The following is a 19,029-nucleotide window of genomic DNA, read 5'->3' on the forward strand; positions in this document are numbered from 1 at the left end:
ATGAAGACCGCCACCAATATCCAAAGTGTATATATACTTAGACCCTGAATTTGTCATTTTTATTTGGTTCTTACAACAAAACATGAAAATTATCACCGGATAGACAATGCAATGACTCGTGTAGGTATCTCCCAGAACAAAATGGACCTTCTCCTTCTGTTTGCACCTAACATTTCCTGTGTTGACCTACTTGTAATTTCATTAATGAACAAAACATCTCTAAGTAACGTTGTTAAAGAAGAATATTAATAATATTTTTGGGAATCGGTACAATGGGATAAATCCTCTACCACCAGTTTTTTTTTTCTTTTTGAGGCACTACCAGGATGACAAATACCTTTGCAGATACAGATTCATTGCAGACAGAGAAGAATTTCAAATGTGGATATATATAATCCTGTTTGCTCTGAAGCCACAATCCGTTCTGAGCGTATTAACAGGCCAAAAGCTTTACTTCATAATATAGCCACAAAAACACAGCCCCGTTTTAAAAACAGTATACAGCAGACTGTGGAAGAATTGTGTATATACAGGGTGCAAGAACACGTGCAAAGCGTTGGCAGGTTGTAGTCCGGAAGACAGAAGATTAAGGCCCATTTTCCTTCTCTTAGCCCCGGTGAAGCTCCTGCAGTCGTTCTGCTGCCTTCCTCAGCTCTTCCTCTACCTCTTGGATGTCCCTTTCCTTAAAAACACACACACACAAAACAATTATATAAATGATCAACACTGATTTGTTTTTACATATTTGTGCAAATGTTTTTGTTTTCAAAAATTCCATTGAGTTGGATCCATTTACAAAGGAGGATAGATGGTATAATCCTAGACAATTTTTTTCAGTCCCTAATGTGATGGAATAATCCTAGAAAAGTTTTTCCAGTTCCATACCCTAGCTAAAAATGGAATTGACCCACACATCCAAAAACGGTAATCCATTACTTCTAAGTACCAAAAATTTAGATTAAAGTGTATCAGTCCACTTGCCACATCATGGTGACCATACCCTAACAAAGAACATGGGACTGCATGACTACCAAGCCTAACACAATGTAGCACCCACAAGGCATGTAGCTCATGAACACAACGGCACCCCAACCACCAGGCTAAGCTACTGTGGATAACAGCTGTTCCCGTGCTGGCACAACACCATAGCAATCAAAGCCGCCAAACAGCCTCTCACCCATGTGAACTAATCAAAAACTCATCTCTCTACTTGACCACAGTTTTTACATCGAGATCAGTCGTCATATCATGTTATTTTTTGAAAAATGTTTTTAGAATTTGGGCAAGTAGTCTAATTTTCTTATCTCTTCTTTAACATAGTTCATAATATGACCATCTTCACACATAATTTCCCTGTATTTATGAATGTCTAATCAGAAGTTGTGTAGGGTCCATGTAGACTCTTTCGAATATAGTCTGGTCAAGGTAATTTGTGGCTGACGCCTAACATTGGACTACACAGTGCAAAGTGTTTGTGATAAGTCGTTTTATTGGTGGCTATGTTCTTATTACGATAAAATTACTAAAGTCCAATAGTTCTTTTTAAACAACAGTCATAAAATGGGAGTACAGCAAACAGACAAAAATATTCCAATAGAGATAATGTTTTTATCAATGTCCTAAAGTAAACCTAAATTCACAAGAGTTACAGGTAATGTAGATAATCTTATCAGGGGCACCCTTTCTAATTTTTCCAGAAAGGCACATATTTCACTCAATTATTTCATATATTATTTAAGGAACATATTTCTGCTATCCAAGTGTCCACCCGGGACAGGGAAATACAACCTACAGATGTCAACATGAGTTCTCCTCCTCATCATCATACCTTAGCTCTGTGTTCTTCATGTTCTTCCATTTCCTCCAACTCCCTCTCCTCTTCCTCTTCTCTGTGGTCATGATTTTCAGGTCTCCCATTATGGTGGTGCCTCTCTCTTCCCATCTCATCTTCTCCCTGACCATAATAGGTTCCCTCCCTGTCCATTTCTTCTTCTTCTGGGTGGTGGATATGCCTCTTGTCTTCTCCATTGTAGCCATGCATATGGGTCTTGGTGTTGAAGTATTTCAGGCCTCTGTCTTCAGACTCAAACTGGTCTGTCTCTTCCTGACTGGGGTCCTCTGCCATCCTTCTTTGTGAACCTCTTTTTCTTTCTTCCCATCCCTCATGGTTTCTATGGTACCACCCATTGTTGGTCCCAAGGAAACCCCTCTCGTGCTCTCGTTCCTCTGAGCTGTCTTCATCACTCTCATCACTAAAGTGTTTTTTGTCTTTTCTCTTGGTGGCCACGTCACTTCGCACCTCTTTCCCATCTCTTTTCATCTGATCTTCTCCTTTTTTAACAGGTGCGTTTCTTTTTTTCTCTTCTTCTTCCAGCATCTCGTGCATCTTCTCCTCAGATGATGTGCCATGTTCCTTCTCCTTGACCTGCACTTTCTCTATTTTCTCAAACTCTTTGGACTCCTCATTCTCAGATCCCCTTTTGGACTCGGCATCTCTTTTAGGAGGAGGTACAGGAGCCTCATTGACTCTCTTTTTAAGCTCTTCTTCTTCGATACTGTCCCTTTCTGCATGTAGCTGCGACTTTTCTAAGGAGGAAAGGAAATACAACAAGTTTAGTTTTGCAGAGCTCATGTGAAAAAGATGCCGTTAAAAAGTACTACGCGTACATCCTATGTGCAAACTTGTGCCAACTAACTATGGTCTGTGGTAGGTATTCCATCATTGGACAGGACCTTGAAGGTTCTGTCGAAGTAACCTGAGAAAAGTTGATGTTATAAGGATGTTTTCATAAATAGAAATACCACCAATGATATTTTATACATAGACACTATAAGATGGTTGATGACCCTTGTTCACACTGTGCAATCTCATCTGCTATTTATTTTGCTCATAGCCGGCTGCTTTTTAGCTCTGCTCCATTGGGGAACATCTATCATCTGTTACTACAGCTTTGCTGCGTTGTCTAAAGGGAGCCTGAGAGTCTGATCTCCATTATTTGCTTCACTGTACACCATGTTTTACACTGCATCTCTGCTTGTTCAGATTGGTGGCTGGGTATGGCCATGTCAATACCATTACAGCAATAACAGAATGACTCTAAACTACAAGCAACTAAACCACTGGTGAGAAAAAAGTTAAAGGGCTATTCCCCTCTTAGGCTGGGTTCACACGACCTATTTTCAGGCGTAAACGAGGCGTATTATGCCTCGATTTACGCCTGAAAATACGGCTTCAATATGTCGGCAAACATCTGCCCATTCATTTGAATGGGTTTGCCGACGTACTGTGCCGACGACCTGTCATTTACGCGTCGTCGTTTGACAACCGTAAAAAACGCCACGAAAATCGCGAGTTGCTCAAAACACGTCTGAAAATCAGGGGCTGTTTTCCCTTGAAAACAGCTCCGTATTTTCAGACGTTTTTGGTCTGCCATAAATGTTTGATAGATGCGGGTTCCCGTTTTGGGACCCAGACTTATCCCTAGAACAGGGGTCATCCGATCTCTGTCCCAACTGGTGAAGTGGCGATCGCATCCTGGAGCTCTCTTTATTCATTCCTATGGGAGTTACAATTACAGCAGAGCCCTAGCATGGTAACAGTCAATACAGAAATAACAGGGGAAATGAGGAGAATATTGATTTGACGACAGTATATTCAGAGAGCATCTGTGCACAAGCATATAGTTGTGCTAGACCTAATAATGTCAGCATACGGCTCTATAGCCCGACAGGTCCACTAGAGAACCATAGGATCCCATATTGGGCCCAGACTGACACAATGACGACTACAAAGGTATCGAAGAAGATGACCCCATTTGGAACTAACCACTAGGGTCTATTTCTTATGGGAACTATATAGCAGTATTATTAAAGTGGCTATGTGGGGACCAAAAATTATTAGCAGTGTACTCCCTGCAGTATGTGGTACACTCGCTAATATACATTCTGGTCCCCCCATGTGCTGATTCTGAGATTGATAAATTTTTATAACACTGCCGGGGACCAGAAGTCTAATTGCACAATCACATTCTAATTATATACCAGCCATCATTCCTGTTTATAACCCCCATCATCTCTGTATATAACCCCCATCATCCCTGAATATATCAGCCATCATCCCTGTATATAACCCCCATCATCCTTGTATATACCAGCCTGGCTAGTATATACAGGTAAGATGGGGGTTATATACAGGGATGATGGGGGTTATATAAAGGGATGATGGCTGGTATGCACAGGAATGATGGGGGTTAATGCAGGGATGATGGCTGGACTACCCATCATCCCTGTGTATAACAACCATCATTCCTATATAAACCCCGTCAACCCTGTATATACCAGCCGGGCTGGTAATTACAGGGATGATGGGGGTTATAAACAAGGATGATGGAGGTTATATATGGGGATGATGGCTGGTATAAACAGGGATAATGGTGGTTATATACAGTATAAATAGAAGGAACTGTAGCACTCAGGATTTTCAAAAGTGAAAAAGTGGTTTTATTCACCAAGCATAAAAATTTGTCTCTCGACACTCCGGTAAAGTTACTGTGGGAGTGACAGCACAGCGTGATCTCGCGAGGTCACGCTGTGCTGTGAGTACAGCTGAACATGAATGAAGAACAGTGTATGACGCTGATTGGTCAGCATCATACACTTCTCTTTACAACGCCCACTTGCTCAAAAGTAAAAAAAACGCCCAGTTGGGTATTTAGAAGAAATTAGCATAAAATGAAAAATAGTCACTTATAAACTGGTGACAGAGCCTCTTTAATCCCAGACTGTTGCTAGAACCTGTGCTGTAAGTAAAAAGAGGGGGGTCCCTTATTCAGTGCTCTCACTTATTAGCCAGTTCCAAAAGCGGCTACAAAAAGCATCTCTCTCTGGAGTACTCGGCACATCCATACATTACATGGACAATCCATTGGCTTGACCCGCAGGGGAATTGAACACTTAGGGTATGTTCACACACACTAATTACGGACGTAAATCGGGCGTATTAACCCCCGAATTACGTCCAAAATTATGGCTTGAATGCGTTGACAAACATCTGCCCATTGAAAGCAATGGGCTGACGTTTGTCTGTTCACACGAGGCGTAATATACGCGCCGCTGTCAAAAGACGGTGCGTAAATAGACGCCCGCGTCAAAGAAGTGACCTGTCACTTCTTGGGGCGTAATTGGAGCCGTTATTCATTGACTCCAATGAAAAGCAGCGCCAATTACGTCCGTAATGGACGCGGCGTTCAAGCGCCTGCACATGCCGTTACGGCTGAAATGACGGGGCTGTTTTCTCCTGAAAACAGCCCCGTAATTTCAGTCGTTACGGACGCTGTAGTGTGAACATACCCTTAGACCCGGTTTCCCAGCAAATTGATCGCTGATACTAGTAGCAGCAGCAGGACACTCTGTGATCTGCTTATCATCAGGGGACCCTTGTAAGAAAAAGGGACTGTCCAACATGGAAACACCACCTTCAACCTTGTAGTTCCCTAGCGCAACTCAACCTGGTAATGCTCATGGAATCAATTCCTACTAAAGTCCTACTACCTTAAATCATTTGTGATGGTCCAACATTTTGCTAAAGAAATTGAGTCTCCATACTATCATTATTAGAAACCAGTACTTTCATAGTTTCTCCTCCAATTTAAACTATAACTTCCCTGACACTTATCAGTTACCTCGATGAGTCAGATCCTCCAGTTCTCTGAGCAAATGTTGGTGACGCAGCATGGAGATCAGACGCTCATCTGCAAAAGCCCAAACATCGTGACTTTAACAGAAGGTCCAAAGATGTCTACAGAACACCCACATTCACATCATGTTCTTTGTAAATCATCTACACATAAAAATGTCATTTCTCAACTTATTTAAAGGAACAGTCTACCCAAAAACGACAGATCATATAATTATGAATACCTAAAATAGGAGAACAAAACTAAGAGAGTCTTAGCCCTTATTCACACGAGCGTATTTCCCATCCGTGTTACACAAGTTAAAACAACAGACGTCACACGGACCTATGCAATTCAATGGGGCCATTCAGTGTTTTTGACACAGCGTGTGTCCGCTGCGTGAAACTCACTGCATGTCCGATTCTTGTGCATTTTTTTACACATCCTGTACCCATTGAAGTCAATGGGTGCGTGAAAATCACGGACAGCACGCGAACGTCCTCCGTGTGCTGTCCGTGATCCACGCAACAGTTGCTAAAGAAATGATGAAAAAAAGAAAAGCACCCCCTTCAGTTTTTTTTGCTGACGTAAAAAACAAGTGACATACGCGCGTAAAAAACGCAGACGCGCACCGTAAACGGATGTCACACGGAACTTCAATGCAAGAAGAACGCTGCGTTTTTCACGCGCACAAAACAGACACGTTCGTGTGAATAAGGCCTTAGGCACATGTTATACGTCCGTGTGACGGCCGTTGAAACAACGGCCGTCACACGGACCTGTATAATTCAATGTGGCCGTTCACACGGCCGTTGTTTCAACGGACCGTGTGAAGGATCCGTGAGAATAGGACATGTCCTATTTTTTCGCTCTTCACGCATCCCTCCATAGACTGTAGTCTATGGGGGATACGTGATATTGGTTCCCGCAGCGCAGAGCACGACTTTCACGTCCGAGATGCGCAACGCCCATTTGAATCTAGCCTTAGGATGAGGAGAACACAGTAGGACGACATGGAATGAAAGATTTGGGTGAGTAGAGAGAAAATTGGAGACCAGGGATTAAAACAGATGGCTCCAAACCTTCTTTGAGTATTCGGATGCAGCTACTGCTGACTCTTTCTGGCCCAGATGAGGACAATGATTCTGCCAGGACCTCCATGATACATCTTGTGACCTGGAGGACAAAAAGGAGCATGATTAATACTGGGACATAGCCCAATAAAAAAATAATTTGATCACTGGGTTGTTTGTAGTGTCTTCTTCTGGATCAACATAACACCTCTACAATTATAGAGCAATTTGTAGTCATTAGTAGTTTAGATATTCTTAGTTGGACAGTCCAATGGTTTTATGAGCTTAAAAAGGGACAAAGCCACAAATGTGTCCAGAGTCATTTACCTTCCCCCTCATCTCCGCAGGGGGTGACTAAGGGAATAAATGAAAGCTGCTCCCAGGATAAAGAGAATATGAAATCTGTGTTCCATCCTGAGGCATGATGGGGGTGCATTAAGGATAAAATAAAGGATAATTACCAACACCTAATTTCTTAGTATGGACTGGTCGCTCTTTGTTGGCAGCTCTCCGCTCTGGAGGAAGGACCTAAGTGGGGACGTCCCTGTATGATGTCTATATGCTCTAATAGGGCATTAAAGGACTCATTCGTGTCCATAGGCTATATCTGGTATTGCAGCTCATCCCTATTCAAGTGAATAAGGCAGCGCTGCAATACCAAACAATACCAGAGTGGCGCTGTTAATAAAAAAAATGCTGATTCTGTTTTCTAATCCTGGACGCGCCTTTTAACGATGATATTGTAAGTGCAACCAACATATACCATAGAAAATAAAAAGCAGGAGAAAAAGAATTCTAATCTACTAGAGCCATGAGCTCTGACGGCTCCTCCTAGAGTCCCGATAAAGAGCTGTAGTCCATGCAGTGCTTCTGTCAGTACGTCATGTACTGCCGGTGTTTTCTGTCCACAGAAGATTTAGTTACTAATTAAGCAGCTGCAAAACTTGTCGCCTATACAATGAGAGTTCAGCTTGTCGATAATATTGAACAGCGACCTTCGGGTTTGATTTCAACGAGTTTGACCGCTTTTTTTGATTGTGACAACCTCTTCTGTAACATGATGAATTACAGTGGTTCAGAGTACACAGTGTAACAAACACCAGCATGTGAAAGGAAAAGTTTCCCCCTTGTCTCATTGTCTTACATGTTTTTGCACGTTGCCTTAGCGGGAGGGACCTAAACTAAGGTCGACCGTTCCCATTAAATAGCTGTTGGCCGAACGTTCGTTTGGCCGATGGCTGATAACGATCACTTACGGACTCCCAAAAAAACATGTACAATAAATTTGGCCGAGCATGCATGTTTACTTCACTGGGCAGAGTGGAATCGCCCCCTGCCAGACACCTCTCCCGGGTAAACGAAGGATCAAATTCTTCATTCCTCTCACATCGGGTTGCTGTAGGGTTGCCCCCATATGCACTAGTTAGTCAACCGATCCCACCAAAATAGGCTGGATTCACCAACATTTATCTAATGTGTATGGGCAGCTTTATTCTGTTGTTCACAAGATAGAACTTCTTACCACCAGTATATGTAGTTATATGTAATGAAATGGTAGTCACCCACACAGGAACCAAGTGGTTGCTGGGCAACCTGAGCTAAGTCAAAGTAAAGTAGGAAGGGAGAGAAATAATTAAAGCTGGAGAACCATTAGGGCTATTGATATATTCTCTACGGGTGGAAAAAATGAATATGTGGATGCATCTTGTAAAGTAGACATCACAGGTCAATTTGAATCATCATCTGGAGATGGATCCACAATGGACATAGGTAGAGTGGATTCGATTATATTCTAAATAGAAAGCAGAGCAGGATTACTACAGTAGAAGACCTTTGTGAATGTCCCTGACCTTATTGACTGTAGGGATGTACAGCTCCCATACACAATCTTATTTAAAAGCCCAATCCAACATTTAGGACCAAACGTGGGCCATGTATGGGCAGATGTTGAGATATTCCGATAATGCGAATCACTAAATATCACAGAGTTCTACCAACATGAAGGAAAGTCTGTGATGATTCAACCCTTCCATTTCTGAAAGAGCAGCAAGGTATGGACCTCACCACGCATTACTGGAGGTCGAAGGTTGGGCAGATGTGAGACGTAGGTTCTTGTATGGATACCTTAAGGCATATCATGTTGACATTTCTATATAATGGAATTCTACACTGAGATTGACTAATTACATTGATTATTTTATGGTATTTACTATGGACAACTGCGAGAAAATCAATAAAGACGTATGCAAAAGGATAACCGGTATTGCTGCCCTTGGCAATCAGAGAGTTGAATGACTTCCTTATCCAACCAGTACTATTAGAAAACACTGAATCCCACAGTTATTGTACAGTAGTATCAATATAATACAATGACATCAAAACTTACATCTCAAGTAGCTTAGTTACCATGAATGAGCCCCCAGCACAAAAACAATATATGGCCATACATGTCAATGATGAAGTTTAGGAGGCATCTGAGCATTATAAGACGTTACCTCCAACCTGGGACTCTCCAGCTGCTCGGGAAATTTAACTTTCGGCGTACTCTGTCAGCTGCAAGATGGGGGTTGTAGTTTCCCAATAGCGAGAGAGCCACAGGTTGGAGACCACTACAGCAGATGGTTCGCATATTGTACACATTTATTAGATGTCACGTGGAAACAGATAATACATGTCTAAATATCAAAACTGTTCACCTTTTCTTCTTCTTCAGACAGCTGGCTGGTCAAGGGCATGGTGGAAACTAAGAGATAAAAGGCAAAGATGAAGTTACTTCTTCATTATAGCTGACACTATTGACTCCGCTGTTTTACACAACGCTCTATGTTGGTTGACCAGTCTGGAGACCCAGTCGATAGTCTTCATTGAAGGAGAAGATCCTTGATCACATCAGCCTGAACCTTCCACAAATAACCAGACTGAAGATTTATCTGATATTGAGAGAAGATCCAGCTGGTGAAAATACAGGTGAGAAGAGTTGAAGGGGAGAAAAAGGAAAAGGGCGACTAGGAACGAGACGGATGGAGGCCATCACGGACAACATGAACACAGCATTGAGAAGGTTGAAGACCCAAACCTATTGATATGGTCTTCGGGAGTCAAAAGAAACTTCATGGCTTTATGAATTTTAGGATATAAGGTAGTGCTTTGCAAAAAGCGGCTCTCCAGCTATTGTAAAACTATAACTCCCAGCATGCCCTGACAGCAAGGAGTTGTAGTTCCACAACACCTAGAGAGCTATCGGTTGGAGATCACTAATGTAAAGCAGTTTAGAAGATATCTAAAATATGATAAACGGAACGGATTGTGGCATTTCTCCTTATATAACATCTTATGGAAATAACCTAATTACCGGGGAGACCGGCAATAACTCCAGGACAGTTGTTTGACTAGATCATGTATAATATATGACTTAGAATCAAATCTATGAATAGAAAGCAGTCCCCAGAGGATGACGCATATTTTTAAGGTCGCATATTTGGAATGAAAATTAATTTTTTAAAATATATAATGCATTAATAACTTATCGGATCCATCTCCGACTAATGGCTGTGTTGTCGTGTATTTTTTGCAGATCCAGGTCTCACCTTGGAGGGGTCTCCAGTGCAGAGTAAATAACATTTGGCAGACTGCAGTTCTTACCTTGCATGCAGACAGCTGCAAGCAGTAAACACTTCACAGGACCCATCCTAGATGTGCGGCTGATGATGATGATGATGGTGGTGGTAATCCTCCAACCCAGGCTGTGATGATGCAGATACAGGAAGGATGCAGATAGCCTGAGCCCCAGGCTGGACCACAGTTTGCACAGTCTGTCTGTAGCTGCGGATTATATAGCTGGCAGAGTGCAAGGGGAATGTCGTCATATTGACACCCCCTCCATCTGACTGCTCTTTACCTGTGGCTCGCTTTACACCCCCTCCCGTGCAGGTGGCTCTGTCCAGCATAATTTAGCAATCTCTTTATGTTTATGGATTATATAATCCTTCTTCAAATACCACATCTTGTCCTTTCCAATTGTGACTGTAGATATATAATATTGGCAGGGAATATACATCACAGCTATATTATTAATCAATAGCAAAGGACCAGAAAAATACATAAAACAACGTTAAAGGGAAACTCCGGACACAGAATTTCCCTTTCTGATCCATCATTAGGACGTCTTATTTGTTGGCTGAGCTGTTTGTTGTAGCCAGAGGTGTAACTTGAAGCTCCTGGGATCCAAAGACAAAATCTGTAGCCGGGCCCCCACCTACCATGTGCTATTTGTAATACTGGTGTCTTCTTCATAGGAAGAGGGGGCTTTTGGCCCCTCTTGGACACCAGGGACTTGGTATTGGCTGCTTGTATATGGCTTATTAGCACTTTGCCTGCCAGATAGATGAAGATGGTGACTTGGGTACAGCGCTGGATTGTGGGGTAAGTATTCTTTTAATGCTGTTTTTATGTATTCCTGCCAGAATGACTCCACCTGAATGAATGCCAAACAATCTGGCCCTTTTCTCCCTAAACCGTTGTAGTCAGTTTACCACTTTGTGGGGGCTTCAGGTGTGGCCCTTGACTCCATCCGAGGGCTACACCTTACATACACACTGTATAGTACACCAAAAAAAAAAAAAGTAACTATACTTTCATAAAACTATTGACAGGTCATAGTGACATGACAGAAGTTGTGATCGGTGGGGGTGCGAGCACTGAGACCCCACCGATCGCTAAAACGAAGCGGCAGAAGCGCTCAGGTGAGCGCTGTTCCACTTAAAGCCAAGCAGGTATTGTATGGGTTAATACAAAGTCAATGAGTCCTACACCGCTCACTTGATTTTCCCTGGAAAGCAGAGCCGATCCAAAAGGAAACGGCACAGCGCTCAACTGAGTGCTTCTGCTGCTTCGTATTAGTAATCAGTGGGGGTCTCAGTGCTCGAACCCCCACCGATCAGAACTTCTGACATGCAAAAACTTTTATGACGGTATAATTATGCTTTACGCTGGCCGTACATGTGCAATAGCTGTTGGACGAATAGCTATTTCATCCAACTCCTCCCTAAAGATGTGCTCTTGGCTTAGCCGAGCATGCGTTTTTATTTCAATAGGAAGAGTGGAATAATCTCTTGCACAAACAAAGGATCGGCATGTTAAAATCCAACACGCCCGATCCCTCTTTCTCCTGATTTATGCATCGGGGCATGGTCCGGAGGCCCCAATACAGGGGCGTAACTGTAGGGAGAGCAGAGATAGCACTTGCACAAGGGTGCCTGAGGGCCCCTCTGCCACATAAGTAGACGGCAATTACAAAACTTTGCATTGGCGCTCAGCAGTTTTAAGTTACACCTCTGCTCCCCAAACACGTTAGATAGTTGGCCAATCTCACCGAAATCGCTGGGTTTGGTTGACGTTTAGCTACAGTGTATGGCCAATTTTATAGGAGAATTACAGAATCCTGGCTACATAAACCCTACAATAGACCAGCCAGATCTCCATGATCTTCAGCGCCATCTCTGATACAGCGTACTTGTTGGTGACATTGGTGCTTATGGGGGAAGTGACGAGAATTTTGATCACCGGCTTTAGAGCCACTCCCTGGGACTCAAGACCTCCTCCAAGCCAAAGTACTTCTACCTGAGGTTTTCCCAATATTCTCTTACTGAAGTCCTGTGGCAAAACCTGGCAACTGGTTTACCTTTGATATTCTCGCTGGGAAGTGGTGGATATTCACAAAACCAATCCAGTTAAATATAGACGCGCTTGATGATGTCATTACAGCACCTGCCGCACCCAATAGACATGTCTACAGATCTAGAAAACGTTAAAGGGGTTGTCTATTTTAGAAAAAACATTTTTATTCACCCTATTAGGGAATTCTGAGTTAATAGAAGGGGGTCCTCTGTGCAGGATCCCCATCTCTTGGTCAGAGTAGGGAGCGGTTTCATAGAGCGTCTCTCGCTCTGGAGGACCTGTCCTATCCCGCATTACACAGACATCCCATTGATTTGAATGGACACTGTGTAATGGTTCATTTGGCCTGTGGTGGCGCTGCAGAAAAATTAAACACTTACTGTCTGGTTTCCCGACAGATTTCAGCTGATCGCAAAAGAATCTGGCTTCCTAATCGTCCTCGACAGCACCCATGGGTTATGTGTTCCAACCCGAAAAAACGGACAGAACCTACTAAAAAGCAGCAAAAAAGACTTCATTCCCAAGCCCCTCTCTTAGTCAATAAAGATTCCAGCTGCCCAAAGGTGTTAGAATTGTTTTTGTTCTGTCGCCTGTAGGACAGATAAGTCGGTAAGATTCTCTTCCGACCAGGTAAGCAGCAACTAGTAGATTATAATATTATTTTTTCCTATCTTGTTTTTTCTCTTTTCAGGGCTGGCTGGCGCGGGTTGAATACCCCGATCCTGGCAGGGGCTGCCTGCCAGTTAAACTAAGCGCCACTTATATTAAAATACTATTTTAGTATACCAAGGGTGTCGGGGGTCTCTCCTGTAGTCCGGCTTGCTGTGTCTCGCTACCCATTCCAGTGATGTTTGTTCACGTGTTAGTGATATTCAAAGATGGCGCCTGCAGCACCTTCTGTTCAGAGCTAAGCCCCGCCCCAGTCAGGCTCCGCCGGCCTTGTTTTAGTTTTTGGATATGCAGTGATTCAAGTGTGCTAGGCAGTGGATCGGCGTGTACTAAATTTCATATTAGTCTAAGGGTATGTTCACACGACAGCGTCCGTAACGGCTGAAATTACGGGGATGTTTCCGCCTGAAAACATCCCCGTAATTTCAGCCGTAACGGCATGTGCAGGCGCTTGAACGCCGCGTCCATTACGGACGTAATTGGCGCTGCTATTCAATGGAGTCAATGAATAACGGCTCCAATTACGGCCAAAGAAGTGACAGGTCACTTCTTTGACGCGGGCGTCTACGCGTCGTCATTTGACAGCGGCGCGTAAATATACGCCTCGTGTGAACAGACAAACGTCTGCCCATTGCTTTCAATGGGCAGATGTTTGTCAACGCTATTGAGGTGCTATTTTCGGACGTAATTCGGGGCAAAAACGCCCGAATTACGGACGTAATTAGTGTGTGTGCACATACCCTAAGAGTGAAGGGGGCGTGGGGCTCCCTGACTTCGTTTCTTACCATCAGGCCTCGCACTTGGCGCGCATCCTGGATTGGTTCCGCCATACGGAGGTCAAACAATGGGTGTCGATGGAACAGTCTTCTATGGCTGTCCCCTTACAGGCCCTACCTTGGCTGGGCAGGGATACCCCTCTACCAGCAAGGACACACCCGACGATAGGGCCTTCACTGGCAGTTGCGTCGAAGGTCTTCCCTCAAACAGAGATCTTCCCTTCCCCGTCCCCCATGTTTCCAGTCCTGGGCAATCCGGAGTTTCCTCCAGGGCGGGAGGGGGGTCCATTTAGGAGCTGGTTGCAGGCAGGCAGGGGCCCCGCCTCTCATTACCTGCACGGGGAGTCATGGATGACTGGCCCGCAACTGATGTCTTTGACCGACCCTCTCCCCCTCACTCCCTGGCAGGTCACTCAGCTGAGACACTTCCTGGTGTCCTTGCCTAACCCTGCGGAACATGCTCGGGTTAAAACTCCGATTGAACTCCTCTGCGTGGGCACTGGCTCGATGCGTCACACACTATCCAGACTATACTCCCTATTGATCTCCCCATCTACCCTCTCCACACCCACATATTTGCTACGGTGGGAAAGGAACTTGGGAATAACGCTCTCGGCGGAACAAATAGATAGGATATACACAACGACACATAAATCGTCCATGGCCAGCAGGTATCAGGAAGCAGGGTTTAAAATTTTAACGCGTTGGTATAGGGTGCCTTCCAGATTATACGTTATGATTCCGGCGGTCTCACCGCTGTGTTGGAGATGTGGTGATCAGGTGGGAACAATACTACGTCTTTTGGGAGTGCCCGCGGCTGACTGCCTTTTGGTCAGAGGTGTGGCGTATCACCTCCAAATTCACGGACTCCCCGCTTCCGTGCACACCGGCCTTCTTCTTGCTCGATCTGTGCGAGATCCCGTTGTTCTCATATCGTCGCTCAGTGGACCGCCATCTGGTGAGCGCTGCCAGGGCCTGCATACCAGCGCTGTGGAGACAATCGGCTGCGCCATCGCTCAGCATGTGGTTCGATAAGATACAGGCGATCATGGGGATGGAGGATCTCACGGCTTCTATGAGAGGTACTCACGCCAAGTTCATCAAGACTTGGTATCATTGGGTCAGGTTTCAATCATCTTTGGAATTCAGGAATATCGTAGCCTCTTAATTGGCACTTCATACTTGACACTTAACAACGGAACTCGTCCCTTCCTTTCCCTCCTCTGTCGTTCCTCTTTTCTCATTTCCTTTTTCATACTTCCTTCTAAGTTACCGTATGTTTTGCTGTGGGCCTTAATGCATGTCTGCAGGTTCAGGATGCAGGGGATTAGCACCATTTATTCCTTGACTATACTATGTTTGTACATTTACCATACAGGATGACCACATATGCCGGCCTGCGTGCCGAAGTACTATATGGTTGCATATTCTTTTGGCATTTGACGTGATATGTTTGTTTGTAAAATTGAAAAAGTAAAGAATTTATAAAAAAAAAAAAAAAAAATGGCGACACACAGTGTAGGAGGTTTGAACATTCAATCCCCTCCTTTCTCCTGGAACTAGCCAGGATAAAGGAGGGGGGATTGTTTGAGGACGCTAGAGCGAGTGTGTCTTCTCAAATTTTGCAGCATAAAGCAATGTGGTTGCTTTACCACATGCCAATGCTGCAATTTTGGGAATTGCTCCCTCTAGTGACCAGCACAGGGAAATGTTATAAATTAGAATCTAATTTATAATATTTCCTGACTCGTGAAAAAATTAAAAGAATTAGAACAATGTTTAATCACCTATACACTAACTGTTTAACTAAAAAAAAACAAAAAACATTTCTAGCGACACATTCCCTTTAAAGAGGCTCTGTCACCAGATTATCAAACCCCTATCTCCTATTGCATGTGATCGGCGCTGCAATGTAGATAACAGTAAAGTTTTTTTGTTTTTTATTGAAAAGCGATCATTTTTGGCCAAGTTATGAGCAATTTTATATTTATGCAAATGAGCCTTTCTAATGGACATCTGGGCGTGTTTACTTGTTTTACTAGCTGGGCGTTGTGAATAGAAGTGGATGATGCTGACATGTGATGCTGACAAACCAGTCTATTCACAACGCCCAGCTAGTAAAACAAGTAAACACGCCCAGATGTCCATTAGAAAGGCTCATTTGCATAAATATAAAATTGCTCATAACTTGGCCAAAAATGATCGCTTTTAAAAAACAAACAAAAACGTTACTCTTCTCTACATTGCAGCGCCGATCACATGCAATAGGAGATAGGGGTTTGATAATCTGGTGACAGAGCCTCTTTAAGAAGGGAAAATTTTTTAGACCAACTATACGTTGGTATGAAATGCGGCAATTATTTGCGCCAAAATCTTGCATAGAACTTTCATAAATGTGTTTAACTCTAAGGGTATGTTCACACGCAAATGTAAAATACGTCTGAAATTACGGAGCTGTTTTCAAGTGAAGACAGCTCCTGAATTTCAGAAGTTTTTTGCATGTGCAGGCGTTTTTCGCGGCGTCCATTACGGACGTTATCGGAGCTGTTTTTCAATGGAGTCAATGAAAAACGGCTCCAATTACGTCCCAAGAAGTGACATGCACTTCTTTGAGGCGGCCGTCTTTTTAGAACACCGTAGGACCCATTGAATTCAATGGGCAGATGTTTGCCGACGGTTTGGAGCCGTTTTTTCGGCCGTAATTCCAGGCGTAAAACGCCTGAATTACGTCCGTAAATAGGGCGTGTGAACATACCCTTAGGCTGGGTTCCCGTGTAGCTTGAATTCTGCAGAATTTCCACATTGAAATTTGGTGTGGAGATTCCGCAGCATTTACAGTAGCAGCAAATTGGATGAGATTTTGAAAATCTCATGCCCACGCTGCGGAACGGACGGCAAAGGAGGGATACGTCACCATGACAATGAACATTGAGTTTTTTCCACCACAATTTACTGCGGGTTCCGGATCAGATACGCTGCGTAGTTATACGCAGCGTATCCGCCCCGTGGAAACCCAGCCTGCAACTTACGCCCATTTTAGAATTTTATGAACCAAAGTGTGATGCCAATAAAGTGCGCCAAATAATTGTCACACAACAATCCAAAAACTAGGCGCAGAAAAGATAATAAATCTACCCCAATATCTTCATACTACGCCAGTAAATTAAGGCGAAAAAATGGAGTCACGTGGTGAGTATAACAAGAACGTCACATAATTATATATAAAAATAACCTAAAACGTTAAATAAATGTTTTCTTTTCAGACACAAACCCAAAAAATGTTTACGCAAAGTGAGGGGTGCAGCTGAACGGGCAAGACATGTTACACGGAGCCCCACCATCCTCCAATCAGCTGCTAGATTATGGAGCGTTGCTTCTAGGGGAGAATATTAAGGCCTCATTCACACTTCTGTTGGCCGTCGTACGGACGCTAATGACGGATCCGTGAAACACGGACCTCACCGGGATGGCTTCCGTGTGCAGTCCGTTGTTTCAACGGACCAAATGAATGAAAAGGCCGAGACTGTTCCGTCAAAAACGGCAGGAGTAGGAACTGTCCTATTTTTGTAAGAAACGTCCACTCGGTTCCGTTAAAACAACGGACGTGTGCGTGGCCCTATAGAAATGAATGTGTCAGTGTGCGATCCGTAAAAAAAAAACAGATAGCACCCTGACGAAAATAACTAGAGTGGGCGTGAGGCCTTAGACCCTTTACGGCAGCACGAAGAGAACAGAGACTGTAAAGCTTTGGCGTTACCAATTTTGATGCGACTTTAAGATCCGATTCACACGAACGTGCCCGTTTTGCGGACGTAAAAAACACAGCGTTTTTCATGCATTGCAGTTCCGTGTGCCATCAGTGTGGGTTCAGTATATCATCAGTTTTTGATGTCGGTGCACATTTTTTGTTATTTTTTTTTTTATTTTCTCTGCATTTCTTTAGCAACTGGTGCATGAATCACAGACAGCACACGGAAGCCGTGCGTGATCCACAAAAAAACGTACCAAACTAGGACCTGCAGTGAGTTTCACGCAATGGACACTTGCTGCGTGAAAACTCACGCATGTCTGAATAGCCCCATTGAGTTGCATAGGTCCGTTTGCTGTCAAGGGAAAAAGCTCCTGATTTTCAGACGTTTTTTAAGCCACTCTCTATTTTCGCTGCATTTTTTACGGCCGTTTTTGGAGTCAATGAAAAACGGCTCTAAAAACTTCCCAAGAAGTGTCCTGCACTACTTTTTCGCCAGCCGTTTTTTACGCGGCCATTTTTCAAAACGGGCGCGTAAAAAAACGGCCCATCGGAACAGAACATCGTTTTTCCCATTGCAATCAATGGGCAGATGTTTGGAGGCGTTCTGCTTCAGATTTTTCGGCCGTTTATGGCGAGAACGGCCGAAAATAAGCCGTGTAAACATACCCTAAATGGGTTTTATGAGATTAGAAAAAACAAAAGATCTGGTTTTGATCTCTAGAAACAGCGGCACTCGTGTCCATAGGTTATTTTTGGTATAGCAGCTGAGGCCGCTGTGCAGTAAAGCCCAATTCAAAGCGGAGAAGGGTATGCAGCACTAAATCAGCACCGCGGCCCCTTTATTCTCAGGATCGGTGGGAGTCCCAGAGGTCAGACCCCCACCAATCATAAAGTAATGAAATATCCTAGCGATATATCAGCACTTGATGGGAAAACCCCTATAAGAAAAGAAAGAAATGCCCTTCAGCACACAATTATAATACTGTTTAAAGGGACGGGCTACATACAATCGTAGAAACACTTTAATTTGCACAGTATACGCTGGCACGAGGGCTCTGATGCACGTAAGATAAATATTACAGGAGAATTAATGTCTGGTGTTTGTGGCAGAGCTGCGCTCGTTGTATAAATAGTCGCTGTTCCATCCGCCTCTTGCTATTGTTCCCGGCCGATCCCTGGCAGGTGTCCTCCTCTCCATTGTATCTGCCTTTGTTTGTGAAATTCTAGCTGCAGGGGCTCCTGCCTGCCACCTGGACGGGTATGGAAACAAGCCGGGGGCCACTACCATCCAGATCATATTAGTGTAATGTCTCCATAATGTGGATATAGAAGAGTCAGTCAGAAAGCAGAATATTTACTAAGCAGCAAAACTGCAAGACTTCAAGCAGAATGACATTTGCTGGAGTCAC

At 43.8% G+C, this 19,029-nt stretch overlaps 1 protein-coding gene across 1 annotated transcript; it reads right to left on the reverse strand.

Moving 5' to 3' along the window:
• Nucleotides 1-28: 28 nt before the first annotated feature.
• CCER2 (coiled-coil glutamate rich protein 2) lies at nt 29-10,620 on the reverse strand. Its single transcript, XM_075836280.1, has 6 exons — nt 10,391-10,620; nt 9,445-9,491; nt 6,758-6,851; nt 5,682-5,750; nt 1,829-2,586; nt 29-682 (listed from the first exon to the last, which is right to left on the reverse strand). Exons 1-6 carry the CDS (start codon nt 10,434-10,436, stop codon nt 608-610), a joined length of 1,089 nt encoding a protein of 362 aa, XP_075692395.1. The 5' UTR covers nt 10,437-10,620; the 3' UTR covers nt 29-607.
• Between the last annotated feature and the right edge of the window lie 8,409 nt (nt 10,621-19,029).

This window comes from Rhinoderma darwinii, chromosome 8 (assembly GCF_050947455.1).
Source record: "Rhinoderma darwinii isolate aRhiDar2 chromosome 8, aRhiDar2.hap1, whole genome shotgun sequence".
Classification (NCBI taxonomy): Eukaryota; Metazoa; Chordata; class Amphibia; order Anura; family Rhinodermatidae; genus Rhinoderma; species Rhinoderma darwinii.

Bases quoted from the DNA above. Each gene is read 5' to 3' on its own strand.
- CCER2 (XM_075836280.1), bottom strand. From the start codon at position 10,436: ATGGGTCCTGTGAAGTGTTTACTGCTTGCAGCTGTCTGCATGCAAG. The intron at 9,492-10,390 runs GTAAGAACTGCA...TTTATCTCTTAG, and splicing joins TGCAGCTGTCTGCATGCAAG to TTTCCACCATGCCCTTGACC. The intron at 683-1,828 runs GTATGATGATGA...TGTGTTTTTAAG, and splicing joins ATGAAGAACACAGAGCTAAG to GAAAGGGACATCCAAGAGGT.